At 58.3% G+C, this 13077-nt stretch overlaps 2 protein-coding genes across 2 annotated transcripts; one reads left to right on the forward strand and one right to left on the reverse strand.

The window, feature by feature from the left end:
* Nucleotides 1–377: 377 nt before the first annotated feature.
* RASL10B (RAS like family 10 member B) lies at nt 378–3719 on the forward strand. The gene is made up of 3 exons (XM_062507239.1): nt 378–593; nt 2972–3096; nt 3449–3719. Exons 1-3 carry the CDS (start codon nt 378–380, stop codon nt 3717–3719), a joined length of 612 nt encoding a protein of 203 aa, XP_062363223.1.
* A 3411-nt stretch (nt 3720–7130) lies between these two features.
* GAS2L2 (growth arrest specific 2 like 2) lies at nt 7131–11190 on the reverse strand. Its single transcript, XM_062507345.1, has 6 exons — nt 10833–11190; nt 9934–10172; nt 9710–9817; nt 9118–9214; nt 8502–8772; nt 7131–8331 (listed from the first exon to the last, which is right to left on the reverse strand). The coding sequence occupies exons 1-6, from the start codon at nt 11188–11190 to the stop codon at nt 7131–7133; spliced, it is 2274 nt and encodes a 757-aa protein (XP_062363329.1).
* Between the last annotated feature and the right edge of the window lie 1887 nt (nt 11191–13077).

The raw sequence follows: 13077 nt of genomic DNA on the forward strand, positions 1-13077 counted from the left end.
CTGTTCTCGTACTGAAAGGGCTGAAGGTGCCTGTGAGAACCTTCCTGGAATAAAGTTCACTCAAATGCTGGCTCTCCTTGGCTGCTGGGCTGGGAGGCTCCAAGGGGAACCCTGAGGTCCTGCAGTGTTAGGGCCCCTGGGTCCATCATCAGCTCCTGCTCCTCAAGCACAGCTCCCGCTTGAAGAAACACCCCCTGGAGCAACACCGGTGTAACTCAGGGTGTTTCTCACACCTGACCAGCTTCTCCTTGGCCTTGCAGTGACGGGGAGCCCCGGAGGGGAAATGCATCCTGAATGGGGCTGAGGCCCCCTGCTCGGGAATATGCAGCCTCGGCACCGCGGAGGCAGCACCAGGGCAGCGGCCGGCGCGCAGCGGGATGGTGGCAACCTTCAAGATCGCCGTGCTGGGAGCCCAGGGCGTGGGCAAGAGCGCCATAGTCCGGCAGTTCCTGTACAACGAGTTCAGCGAGGTGTGCGTGCCCACCACGGCCCGCCGCGTCTACCTGCCCGCCGTGGTCATGAACGGCCACGTCCACGACCTGCAGATCATGGACTTTCCCCCCATCACCGCCTTCCCTGTCAACACCCTGCAGGTAGGGGGGTACCCCAGGGGACCTCCAGCTCTGGGGGGTCTCTGGTGACCTCCCTGGGGTTTTGCTGTTAAGCTCTGTGGGGTTCCAGGTCTGCCTTTTTGGGGGATGTTTTCCCTCCACGCCAGGGTTTGGTTGCTAAGTGAGGGATTTTGGCCTCATGGATGCTGGCTGAGCAGGTCTAGGAGAAAAAGTGGTTAAAGTTCGGTGGCAACAAACACAAGAGAGATGGCATCCCACCCCAAGGAGCGTGGCTCTGGCATTGCCCACAGCCACGTCCAGCTGGGATCATGGAGCACTGGGATCCAGTTCTGTGGCTGTCAGAGCCAACAGCAGAGAATTCAGGTGAAAACCAGGGGTTCCTGGAGAGCCAGAGCCCTTATGCATCCACTGCCCAAGCCAGGCAGAGCTTGCCCCTCCTGGGAGTGGCCATCACCCCCTCCAGCATTGCCTGGGTTTGTCCCTGGAGCTCTGAACCCACCAGCTCCTCCTCTACTCCCTCAGGTGCTTCCAAAGCACCCCCAAAAGGCAGTGTGGGCTTGGAAAATGTTGCCGCTATTGCAAACAACTTCTGGATGGAGTTAATGGGGGGAAAAGGGGTTTTAAGCTCATGCCATAGCCCCAGGGGCACAAGTTGTGTCACCACTGTGGGGAAAGGAGCTGGAGGTTCCTAGCTGTGGCTGCAGCCATGCTGGAGGGCAGTGCCACCAGTGGGGCCACCTCAATTAGCTACAGTGTCCCTGTCCCCAGCAGGGACTGGGTCACAGGGGCCATGATGTGCTCCTAGAGTCCCTGTGCAATAAGGCAGCAGGTGAAGTGAGCACTCCAGGGGTGAGAAGAAGGTTTAAAAATTAATGGGTGAGTGCAGGGAATGAAAGGTCAGGATGAGAAACAGCCCAAAATAGCAAAGGGTAATTTATTGACACGGCAGCTGATGCTCACACACTCCATTAACTCCCTGCCTTGCTGCACTCCAGAGGAGGTGGCCAGTAAGAACAGATGGAGGTTTCCAGGGAAGAGAGGGTGATCAGAGGGATGGCTCCGAGGGGAAAGGAGAGGGCCATGGTGAGGGATACAGCTCTGTCTGCTGGGTAACATCACTGGATTCAGCTCCGTGCCAGAAGAAGCATCCCTGCAGTGCTGTCCTGGAAGAGGAGCAGGAGCCAGTGGCTCTCTGACATCCTGCTCCCGCAGTGCAACATTTCTCCAGCTCAAGCATCCCGGGAAACCTGCACTGCGTGAGGAAAAACCATCCTGACATCGCAGCGCTGGAGCAAGCTGCCCCCAGCATGGTGAAATAGCTGCAGTTTGTTGTCTCCCAGATGTATCAGGACTCAGCGTAACCCAGAGGCTGCTGCTCCATCCTCCTGTGTCTCTGAGCCTGAGGATGTCCCCAGAATCTCTCCTCGGTGGACAGGGAGGGGCTGTGTCACTCTGCTCCTTCCCAGCTCCTGCTTGCACTGCCCTCTGTGACCGAGACCAACCCACATCCCCAAACTGCCCTTTCCCATCTCATTCTGATCAAAAACTCAGGGAGGGTTGATTCATGGCTCTGACGGGGTTTGCTCAGGGCAAAGTGTTGCCTTTCCTCCCTAGAGAGTCTTTCTCCTTACCAGAGGCACTCAGTAGAGTTTTGCAATGCTGCCTGCGGGGGCTGCGATTCCCGGTCCCGCTGCTGGGATGGGAAAGTACCTGAAGTGATGCAGATTTTCACTCTTATAGCACGAGGGTGGGGGGGAAACATCCCGTTGTTCCCAGAAATCCAAGGGTTTCCTAACAGCTAATTTCTTACTGCTCCAGATTTTGGCTGTGGAGAGGCCACTCCTGCCTGCCTCTGTCCTGGATCCACATCTTGCCCTCACAGACTCAGTTCCTGAGCAGTCTCTGCTCCTTTTCTGCCCCCATGTCCCCTCCAGACAGACCTGCTGTCACCTTCCCCCTCTGACCCACAGAGCTGCTGGTGCACCACCCTCAGACCTCAGCTGAGGTTCAGCATCCTCCTCACCTGCCTTGCCCCCAAAACCAGGGTGCATCACTAATTAACACAGCTGATTAGCATCTCTGGAGGATGAAGGTTTTACATGCAGGGCAGGGGGGCTGCTAATAATAATAATAATAATAATAATAATAATAATAATAATAAAGGGGATAAGGGGTCTCTAGAGATAGGGGATGGCTGCAGAGCTGTGAGGGCAGATCCAGATGGGTCAGGGCAGAGCAGAGGTGGGTGCTGGGTGTCAGGGCTGGGGAATGTGAATCCCCCCTGCTTCCTGCAGCCTCCTTGGGGTGCCCATCCCCAGAACAAGGCAGAGCAGTGCAGGGCATGCCCCAGGCACAGCAGCAGGGCTGAGCCAGGATTGACCCCTCTCTGCACCTTGCAGGAGTGGGCGGACGTGTGTTGCAGGGGGCTCCGGAGCGTCCATGCCTACATCCTGGTCTATGACATCTGTTGCTTTGACAGCTTCGAGTACATCAAAACCATCCGCCAGCAGATCCTGGAAACAAGGTAGGGATGGCTTTTGGGGGCTGCATCCCCACTGTGGTAGAGCCCCGTGGCTCCTGGCAAGGGAGTATGGCATCAAGGGGGTGCATCTTGGTATCAGAGATGAGATACTAGACTGGCACAAGGCCCCTTTGCAAGGGTGGAAGCCCGAAAACCAAGAGAAGAGCAGAACCCCAGGCAGGTATCCCCTGTGGGTGAGCATGAGGTGGCATGAAAGGTAGCCGGCCATGGAGAGGGACAAGAGGACAAGGCACGCTGCACTTGGCAAGCCACAGCCAAGATCCCATTTGGGATGGGTTGAGCTCTGTGTGTGTCCCGTCCCCTTCCGTCGCCTCTTACCTGCCGCCCTCCCCAGGGTCATCGGCACCTCGGAGACGCCCATCATCATCGTGGGCAACAAGCGGGACCTGCAGCGGGGCCGGGTGATCCCTCGCTGGAACGTCTCCAACCTGGTGAAGAAGACGTGGAAGTGCGGCTACATCGAGTGCTCGGCCAAGTACAACTGGCACATCCTGCTGCTCTTCAGCGAGCTCCTCAAGAGCGTGGGCTGCGCCCGCTGCAAGCACGTCCACACCACCATCCGCTTCCAGGGCGCCCTGCGCAGGAACCGCTGCACCATCATGTGAGCCCCCCCTGCCCCGAGGGACCCCCGGCCTCGCCCCTGGGGCCGCCCAGCTTCAGTGACCCCGGTGGTGCCGCTCCCCGGGCGCTGGGAGCTGTGCTGGAGGCACCGCGGGGCTGCTCCCCCTGCGGTGACATTTGGGGACGGGGCAACTTGGGCAGGGCGATGCAGTGGTCAGGCTGCCTGGGGATAGTGAGGGGTGAGGGAGGTCTTTGGCTAAATCCCTGAGCTCTCTCCAAGCCTCCCAAAGCCATCCCAGGGGGTGTACGTGGCACTGGAAGGTGGAGGAGGTGCTTCAGAGAGTGTCCAGGTTTCGGCTGATGGTTCATCTTTGCCAGTTCCTGCCTTGGCAGCACAGGGGCAACGCTTGCTGCTGCCTGCCTGCCATCACCTGCTCCTGGAAGGGAATTATCCAGCACCTGTATCCCGGTGTTCTGGGGTGGTTCCATCACTGGGGCATAGGGGAACAGGGCTCCTGCTTTTCCCCTTGTGGAGCTGGGATTTCTCCCTGTGCAGGGCCGAGCAGCCAGTTAACATGAGCTGTCCTTTGGCTCAGTTAGGTCAGATTTCCAGGTGGAATTTATGGACGGAAGCAAGAAAGGGGGGAAAAAAAACTAAGTCCCAGTCCTGCTGCTGATATCTCCAGGAGCTGCGTTCTGCCTTCCCAGGGCTCTGAGCTCCCCTGTGCCCCAGCACAGCCCTGGAAGGCTTCTCCTCCCTCCAGCCTGTGAACACCAAATAATCTGGGAGCGCTCCTTGCCGGGCAGGTCACCCCTCTGCTACCTCTCGTCCTGGGCTCAGCAGGTGACCGGCTTTGCACGGCTTCACCCCAGCCCCCGGCGTGTCCCGGCCAGGTGGGCAGCCAGCCCCTGTGCCACCGCAGCCAGCGGCAGTGCCACCAGGTCCCACCCACCGGTTCTCCCCCAGGGATGTCACCTCCATCCCGGTGAGACACAGCTGCGGCAGGGCAGCCTCAGCAGCAGCAGGGAGCTGGAGCAGCACTTCCAGTGGCATTCTTGGGGTTTTTTTCTCTCTGCATATCCCTAATAGGAAAGTGAGTCCCCCATTTTTTTTTTTATTATTGTTATTTTTTAATCTTCTGGTTTATGTTTACACCAGAGTTGCAGCTCACCTGCATCCTGCCCTGCAGGGTGGGTTGGCAAAGGGCAGCCCCTGTTTGGAAATGATGATGGGGTGGTGAAAGGTGAGCAAGAGGCCGAAGAGGTTGTGATTTCTCCATGGCTGGTCCCTGTGAGACACAGGGAAACACCATCCTTGCCTCCTGAGGCAGGATCTGTGTCTAATCCATCCTCCAGCAAATCCATCTCCATAATTCCTACTGTAGCAAGGAGCTGGAGGGGCTCAGTGCTGCTCTGGGCAGTAAAACAGGACACCCAGCCCTCTCTCCCACCACAGCCAGGTGTCCATGGCCCAGCAGCTCTACTGTGCTCTTGGAAATGCTTCCCACTAAAGCAGCTCCAGCTGAGCTCCAGTGCCTCTCACCACCCCATCCCTATTCCAGGGCTGGGGGTACATCCTGTTCCTCCCTCCCTGTTAAGGGAATCAAACCCCTTGCTCCAAAATTTAAAAAATAAAAGTTAAAAATTTTTTTTTAAAAAAGGGAAAAAATTAGGAAAGGCAATGGGGGCCATGTGTCCATCTCAGCTGGGAAGGGCAGTGACATTTGTCACCATCCCTTGCCTTCATGGCAAACCCAGCTCCCCCATCCAAGCTCATCCTGTCAGAATTTAACACATGTAAATCCACTTATTGATCTCTGGCTAGAGCTTTATCCCTCCAAATTGTCTGAGAAGGAAATTCCTTGGTAAATGCTAATAATAAAGCATTTATGAAGTGCTCTGACGTACACATATCAACGACTAAGCCAATACATTGTTTGTTATAACCCTGTAGCCTGCAGTTTATAGCACAATTAGTTACAGGTTTTTATAGCATCTATTTAGTATTTTGAAGAAAAAAAAAGGTTATAAATATAATTGTTATATTCTATTGTACTTTATAGACAGAGGAAGTTATATTAGTAATAATAACAAGTCTCACTGCTTCGACAGCATTTCCCAGCTCCAGGGAAAACGAGGGCTACAAAGAGCTACTTTCCCAAGAGCCCAGGAAGGGGTAGGTGGTGGTGGTGGCACCCTGGGTACAGCAGGGAATCCCAGGCAGGAAGATCCGAGGTGTCCAGGCACAGGGAGCATGGCAGCAGCCACGAGCGCCCCGCGCCCCTACTCACACCTTACTACAGATTTACCACTCACCCAACGCCGCCCTGCTCCTGCTGAGAGAACCTGGGCCTGGCATGTCCCCGCTGCTGTGCCCTGGGAAGTGCCAGGTTTCTGCCCCTGTGCTTGTGGAGGTGATGCCTGGGTTTGGTTGGGCCCCACCAAGGATGCTTCCCTCTCCTCTTCCTCCTGCCCCACTGAGCATCCCAGTTGCCTGGACTTGGCTTTCCTTTTCCTCCCCCGGACTCCTTATTGGAGATTCCCGAGGTGTCTACACCGCCTGTGACGCCCTGCACCTCCTTCTTTGAAATTGAATTAAAAATCAGGTCTGTCCCCTTGCTCCGTACCAGCCTCAGGAGTGTTTTTGCTGGCAGGTTTTGCATTCCAGGAGTCCCAGAGCTCACATTTGCTGCTTCTCTGCAGGGAAGTGGGGCTGACTTAATCCTCTCATGGAGAATGGGGCTCTCCTGGGCTTTGTGGGGTTCTCAGAGGGATGCTTGCTGTGCCCACATCAGGATTATCCTCTCTCCCTCCACACCCACACAGAAAAGATGAGGAAATAGAAGAGCTTTGGTTTATCTCTATTGCACAAACAGCATTGCTGGGTCCGTGGCGGTGGGCTCGGGGTGCAGCAGTGCCTGCTGTGACCCTCGGTGACATCCATCACCCTAGAAGGGACCACAGCCACCGTGGGGGTCAGCAAGGGTCCCCTCCTGTGACCCCCCGACCTGAGTGACCCAAGCACTCATGAAGGCTCTTGGAGCTGTCACACACGAGAGTCACCAGTCCCACAGTGCAGAATGGGGAACGCTGAGGTACGAGATGGTTTTTACGGATGGAAGGGTGGTGTCCCCACTTCGGGGGGGGGCTAAACCCCTCCTCCTGCAGAAAGTATCCCATTCTCTCAATTTGGTACTGGATTTTTCCACCCAAACAGGTACAAAAGTGCCAGCTTAGCAGGATTACCAGTACAGAAACAATCCATTGGGAAGGAGGGGTGCAGCTCTGAAAAGTGAGGTGGAACCCCCCGGGTTGTCTGGGAGCAATCCCGTCGTGCTGCCCTTGGAATCCTCGGGCACTGCAGCTCCAGCTTCAGCATCGCTCCCACCTTCGGAGGGAGGGGTCTGTCTGTCCGTCCATCCATCCGTCTGTCCCCACCGACTCTCGGGGTGGGCTCAGACCCACGACTCCTCATCATCCTCCGTCAGCCAGGTGCCACTGTCACCCAGGGATGGCTTGGCCGTGGGGCGTGTGCCGTCGGTCTGGGGGGCTCGGGGGGGTCCCGGGGGACGGTGCTGGCCCCGGGGGGCAGGGGGGCGATGCCCCAGTGGGGTGGGGATGCGCGAGGGGCGCTTGCCCGGCCTGTGGTCCCGCCGGGGACGCACCTTGGGCCGCAGCTTCAGCTTGTAGATGGAGGGCACACGCTCGGGCTTCTTCAGGCACCGCCGAGGCTTGGCGATGGCGTTGGCCCTGGGTCCCCGAGGGGTCTGTCCCCCCAGTCCCGGCCGCTCTGCCTCTCCCGGGGCTGGGGGCTGCGGGGCAGCTCGTGCGGGTGTTTTGGGGAGGTGGCTCCGCATCCCCACGGGGCGCAGGGGCTGCGGTCCGCGGGAGAGCTCCTCCACCACCCTGTCATAGCCGGGGGGCTGCGTGCTCCCACAGCACCCCCGGAGCCCCTCTGCCCCGCTGCCACAGGCTCCCCCGGCTTCATCCCCTGGCACCCGATGTCCCTGAGCACGCCCAGCCCTTGGGTTCGGGGCCGGGTGGCACTGCCGTGTCCCCTGGGGACCGTCCCCAGCGGCACAGACCTTGCAGCCCTCTGCAGAACGGCCCAGAGGAGTGGGGGGCCGGGACGCGGCCGGGCTGGCTTTGATGGAGGGTTTAACGCCGCTGCCCAGTTTCGGGGGTTGGCTGGAGGAATTTCGGGGTGAGGGCTGTCGGCCCCGGCCAAGGGCTCCCTGTGTCCCTTCCCGTGGGCTTTTCAGGCTCTGTGAGTCTCCCGGGCCATCCCGGTGCGAGGAGGGGACACGGACCTTTAAGGGACTGGGGGCTCGGGGCGTCACCGTGGTGGGTGCCCGTGTTTCCTGCGGCTTGGCAGCCACCACGGATGATTTTCCTCCTTGCTGGACGCTTCTTGGAGGTGCTGGTACCGTCCGTGGGCTGGGTGCTGCGGACCTGCCCCGTGCCGGTGCCAGCGGGGTGGTTTTTCCCGGGCTGGTCCCTTGCGGTGTCCTGGGGACCCCCGCCCCGTTCGGGAAGCTCAGTCGGGACGGGGTGGGTGCCCGGCCCCTCGCCCCGTGTCCAGGGGAGCTGGATCGAGCAGGTGACCGGGATGGTGGCGGCTGCTTCCCCAGAGGGACAGCGGGTGGCTCCCGCATCCTGCGGGGACAGACAGCGAGAGGGGCCAGGGAGCTGCTGCATCCCCCCCCACCGCATCCCGCTGGTGCTGGGCACCTCCAGAAGGGAAGGGGTGGGAAATTTCAAAGATATGAGAAAAACTGCTCTGAAACCAGGCAGTCTGGGGCACGAAGCATCTCTGTACCACTTACCTGCCCGAAGGGACCCTCCGGGGCTGCTCTGGCTGCCGGTGAGGGCTGGCACTCTGCTGGCGACCCGAGCCCTCTGTCGAGGGGGGAGCAGGGGACCGGGGGCCGAGGGGGACACGGAGCCCCCAGGTGACGGGGGGCAGGGGGCTCTGGGAGCGGCTGACCAGCAGTGCGGGCTGGGGTCTGCGGGCGGCCGCTCTCGGGGCCGGGCACAGCCGGACCTCGTGCTGCACTTGCTGCTGCGGGCTCCGGGCTTTGCAGGCTTGTTTGTGAGCTGTGGGGACAACGCGAGGGGCTCAGCACCCCTGCCCCCTGCACCCAGCCCCGGGTGCAGCCCACTCAGCCGTCGCTCAGCATCCAGCCCCCCGAAGGTACCGGCAGAAAGCTGCGCTCCCTGCAAAGCGGTTCTTGGGGTCTGGCTCCATCCGAAAGTCTTCCATGACCTCTAGCGGCCACCAAAGCCAAAGGAAGTCCCCAAAACCCGACATTCCCGGGCAAAACAATGAGGCATGGCTGTACCAAGCCTCCCACTCCTGAAAACGTCCCCGAGAAGGATCGAGACCAACCACAGACCTCCCACTCTTCACCCAGCCGAGGGGTTGGGGACGCGGGGACTCACAGAGCGAGGTGCAGCGACACGGGTCGTGCTTGTCCAGGTAGTGCTCCAGCGTGTCCCAGCCGCCCCCGACCCGCACCATGACGTGCTCCCGCAGGATCTGCACGGGAATGTCCATGCCATGGGACACCAGCAGCCTGAGGCTGCCACGCTGGGCCGGGCTTCTAGAGCTGTGGGCTGGCCCCAAGTGCCACCAGCTGTCCCAAAGGACGGCTGCGTCCCTGCGGCCATCCTGACAGGTTTATTTCGTCACCACAAGGAGACTGGGAATCCTTTTGGAAAATCCCTGTCCTCCGTCGTGTGCTGAGTTCCTTGGTCAGGCTTAGGGATGGATTCAGAGCATCCCAGTGTTCTCATTGCTGGGTGAGGCCAGGCTTTGACTCTGTGGGATGTCAGGTTTTGTCCCACATGCATGGATGGTTAAATCCATACCAACATCCCTCTCAGGGCGGAGCTTCCCTGCTGCCCTGCTTTGGGAGAAATGGTCAAAACTCCCCCATGGGGCCCTTTTGGGGGATTATGGAAAAGGGGTCCCGGCAGCAGATCAGAATTACTGATGCTTTTCCCCCAAAAGCACAGGGTGAAGCAGACTCACCCTGACGAAGATGAGAGTGTCAGAGTCCCCCACACGGTATTTCCCTTCCGAGATCTTGATCATGGGGAACTGGACAGGGCAAGTACAGCAGCTCACCAGGTGCTGGACCTGCAAGCAGTAGGGATGGGCCCTCACCAGGGCTGCTGGGAAAGGTCCTGGGCCAGCCAAGCCCATCCCCATCCATCTCCACACCCATCCCCATGCCACCCCATGCCCCTCTGTACCATCTGGTCGAGGTTGTTGAGGTCCCGTGGTTTCCTGGGGGGCCGGGGCAGGGCGGTGTCCATGGGAGGCAGGTCCAGCTCCTGCCTGATCTCCTCCTCGATCTCCTCCTCCATCTGCACCAGGGTCGGGGCGCGCATTCCGAAGCGGGAAGCGTGGCGTGCCAGCTCCAGCAGACACAGCACAAAGTTCTTCTCGTTCTTCCTCAGCACCAGGTCCTCTGTCTCGAACATCAGGACGTCTGGGCAGGGCAGGGCAGGGCAGGGCTGGGCTGAGCCAGGACTGGCACGTGGGGATGGGGACAAGGCAATGGGGGGGCATAGATGGAATCAAAACCCACCCAAAAGGGTGGAGCCCTTCACTGGAGCCATCCCACCAGGAGTATGGCTGGGTTCAACAAGAGTTGGGAAAAATGATAAAGGAGGAAGAGCCTTTCCTTTTGGGCATCTACAACTGATTCATGGCACCCCAAAGCCACAAAACTCATTGTCTGAGCCGGAGGATGTCTTGCTCTGTGCCATTCCCCTTCCTGCTTGGGCATCCGTGGTGGTAGGACAGGGTGACAGATGCTTTGCTCAGAGCCAGGACTTCTCCTGCTGTCCTTAGGGCTGGGATCGTGCTGTGCCTGGCAGGGACACACTATGCCATCCAGCCTTTCCTTTTCCATTCCTCCCGTGTACATTTGCACCCAAGCAAACACTCCAGCTATGCGCCAGCACCCTGCAAAGCTGCTGCCAAGCCTGGAGGACCTTGTACAAGGAATGCCAGCTCAGGGATGCAGGCACATGGTGCTGTCCCGTGTCCGGGTGGCGTTGGGTTTGGGGGACACACGGGAAAACATGGAGTGGCTGGAGGGGATTTGAACATGGGGACATGGGACAGCTGGGGCCTGGCATCCTACCTTTGATATCCATTTCCTTCCTGCACCACTGGATGAAGTTGGAGACATTGTCCCTGGCCTGGAAGGTGCCTGGCTGTGCTGTGAGGTTGCAGGTGACACCAGTGGTGGGCAGGTGGAGGTGCTGGGCCACATCCGGGCAGGCACGGGTGAACTCCCCAGCCACCTGGGTGATGTGGTTGGCATGGGAGCAAAGCACAGCCCCTGTCTCCAGCACCTCCAAGAAGGTGCCCACCTCGATGTCGAGGTCATAGAGCTCCTTCAGCCACTCTGCCAGGTCCTCCTTCATGGCATACAGGTACTGCTCGCTGGACTGGTAGGGACGGATGCTCCGTGCCCCCGTGCCCGCTGTGCCCCACATTCTGCCATAAGACTGGGAGGAGGTTGAGGGAAAGGGATGATGGGGACATGGGGAGCTGCCCCAGCCTTGTCCCCAGCCCTCCTCCCCAGCAGCCTCACTCACCTGGTGCCACTTGCTCCCTGCCACACGGGCTGGTGACTGTCCTGGTGTCCACAGCCCTTCTAGGGTGCCAGGGCTGAAATGTTGCTGGCGAGAGGAAATCACCCTCCTGGGCAGTGGGTGTTTTGTTTCCTTCCCAAGTGCTGATCCCTTCTCCTTGGTGACAAGAGACTGGCTGCAAACACTCCCTGTTAACCCTTCAGCACCTGCTCCTCTGTCAGAGCCCAGCTCCTCCCCAGCTATGCCAGGGTGGACTTTCCCCCCCAAGGGCAGGAAGGAGTTAAATAGTAGCTCATTGCACCCAAGTTGCTTCCAACCACACAAGGGGGGTTTTTCCCCCTTCCCAAAACACCCACACCCACCTCCACCACGGGTGAGGTGACCTGAGGGCCACGAAGTTCATCTTCAGGGCAACCTCAAGGTGAGGAGGGTTTATTTTCACACCCATCTTTGGGCTTTCTCTGCTCTGTGCTCCCTTGCAAAGTCCTTCCACAACAGTGAGGTCTTTGACAAAAGCCAAGCTCCTGCAGGGATGGAGTGATTTTAAGGAGTTGGGGCTTTAAGGAAATAACTGCACATGAGTGGGCACCTCTGGGAATGTGGGATAGTCTCTCCCTATCCCAGGCCTTGCAGAGCTGCCACAGCACCCAGGTACTTCTGCAAAAAACAAATCTACCAGCGAAGTGTTAGTGCCTTGGGACTAAAACAGAGCCACTACGGGGTTTTGTGGGGCTCCTTGTCGTGTTGGGGAACCCATCCTCTCCCTGGGGCCAGCTGCTGATGTCACTGCAGGTCACTGTCCAGCTGGGGTCATTTTGGGGGAGGGAATGCAAGAATCCCAGCTATTCTGTCTGGGGAATGTTTGGCAGGCTGGAGAAGTCTGCGCATGATTTGCCCAGCCAGAGAGCCCAGCAGGAGAAAAGAACCCTGGAGAAGCTGGATTTCCATCCAGGGCACTCAGTGGGGCGGATTGACGGGCTCAGGGTGTGAGTTCACCTCCCCCAGATCCCCCCAAACTGATGGGGCTACGGGTGACACAGTAAAGTGACCCCTGCTGCCTCTGTCAGCAATGCTGAGCTCAGCCCCAGCCCTGCAGCATCACAGGGCCCCAAGGCATCCCACAGGACACAGCCCCAGGAAACACATGGCAGCAAGCCAGGGAAGAGATGGAGAACTCAAAAAGGGGAGAGGATTTGAGGTAGTCCCATCCTCAGCCTCCAGTCACACAGCAGATGGGATGCCTGGCTTTCTTCTAAGGGGGCAGGAATAGGGATAAATAATGAATTCAGCCTGGGGAAAAAAACCTATTAGCACATCCCAAAGCATGGAAAAATCCTCAGTAATTTGGAGACGAAGTAGGAAAGAGAATTTCCATGTTTTCATCATCATCAGTGAGTTTTCAGTGGGATCCATCTCCCCTCTTTGATCCTGAAAGCATGAAAGCTGAGGCCATATTCAGCAATCCCTACTCCAACCCCAAACACCCACAGGCATGTTAAACACATCCCTGTCAGGAAACTGGAGATTTGATTTAAAAAAAAAAAAAACAAAAAACCAAAACAAACAAACCCAAAGTGTGACATGAAAACAAGCACAAATCCCAATGCCACATATCCAGAGGTTGGTTTTATTTGCTGTCAGGTATCCAAGCCCTTGGGACTCCCTGCAGGAAACGTCACCTCATTATCATTCAATTCCAATGAAAATGCTGCAGGGCCGTTTCTTTGGCAACGTGGAAAGTGCCCTGAGGTTTTAGGCAGATGAAGACCCTGTGTCTGTGGCTGCTCA

Source organism: Cinclus cinclus, chromosome 22 (assembly GCF_963662255.1).
Source record: "Cinclus cinclus chromosome 22, bCinCin1.1, whole genome shotgun sequence".
In the NCBI taxonomy this organism is placed as follows: Eukaryota; Metazoa; Chordata; class Aves; order Passeriformes; family Cinclidae; genus Cinclus; species Cinclus cinclus.

What these genes read in the sequence shown, in the direction of transcription:
- RASL10B (XM_062507239.1), top strand. Translation starts at nt 378, where the DNA reads ATGGTGGCAACCTTCAAGATCGCCGTGCTGGGAGCCCAGGGCGTGGGC. An exon ending in TCCCTGTCAACACCCTGCAG is followed by an intron (nt 594 to 2,971) that starts GTAGGGGGGTAC and finishes TGCACCTTGCAG; the next exon opens with GAGTGGGCGGACGTGTGTTG. An exon ending in CAGCAGATCCTGGAAACAAG is followed by an intron (nt 3,097 to 3,448) that starts GTAGGGATGGCT and finishes CGCCCTCCCCAG; the next exon opens with GGTCATCGGCACCTCGGAGA.
- GAS2L2 (XM_062507345.1), bottom strand. Translation starts at nt 11,190, where the DNA reads ATGTGGGGCACAGCGGGCACGGGGGCACGGAGCATCCGTCCCTACCAG. An exon ending in GAAGGAAATGGATATCAAAG is followed by an intron (nt 10,173 to 10,832) that starts GTAGGATGCCAG and finishes TGCCCTGCCCAG; the next exon opens with ACGTCCTGATGTTCGAGACA. An exon ending in ACACTCTCATCTTCGTCAGG is followed by an intron (nt 9,215 to 9,709) that starts GTGAGTCTGCTT and finishes ATTCCCGTGCAG; the next exon opens with ATCCTGCGGGAGCACGTCAT.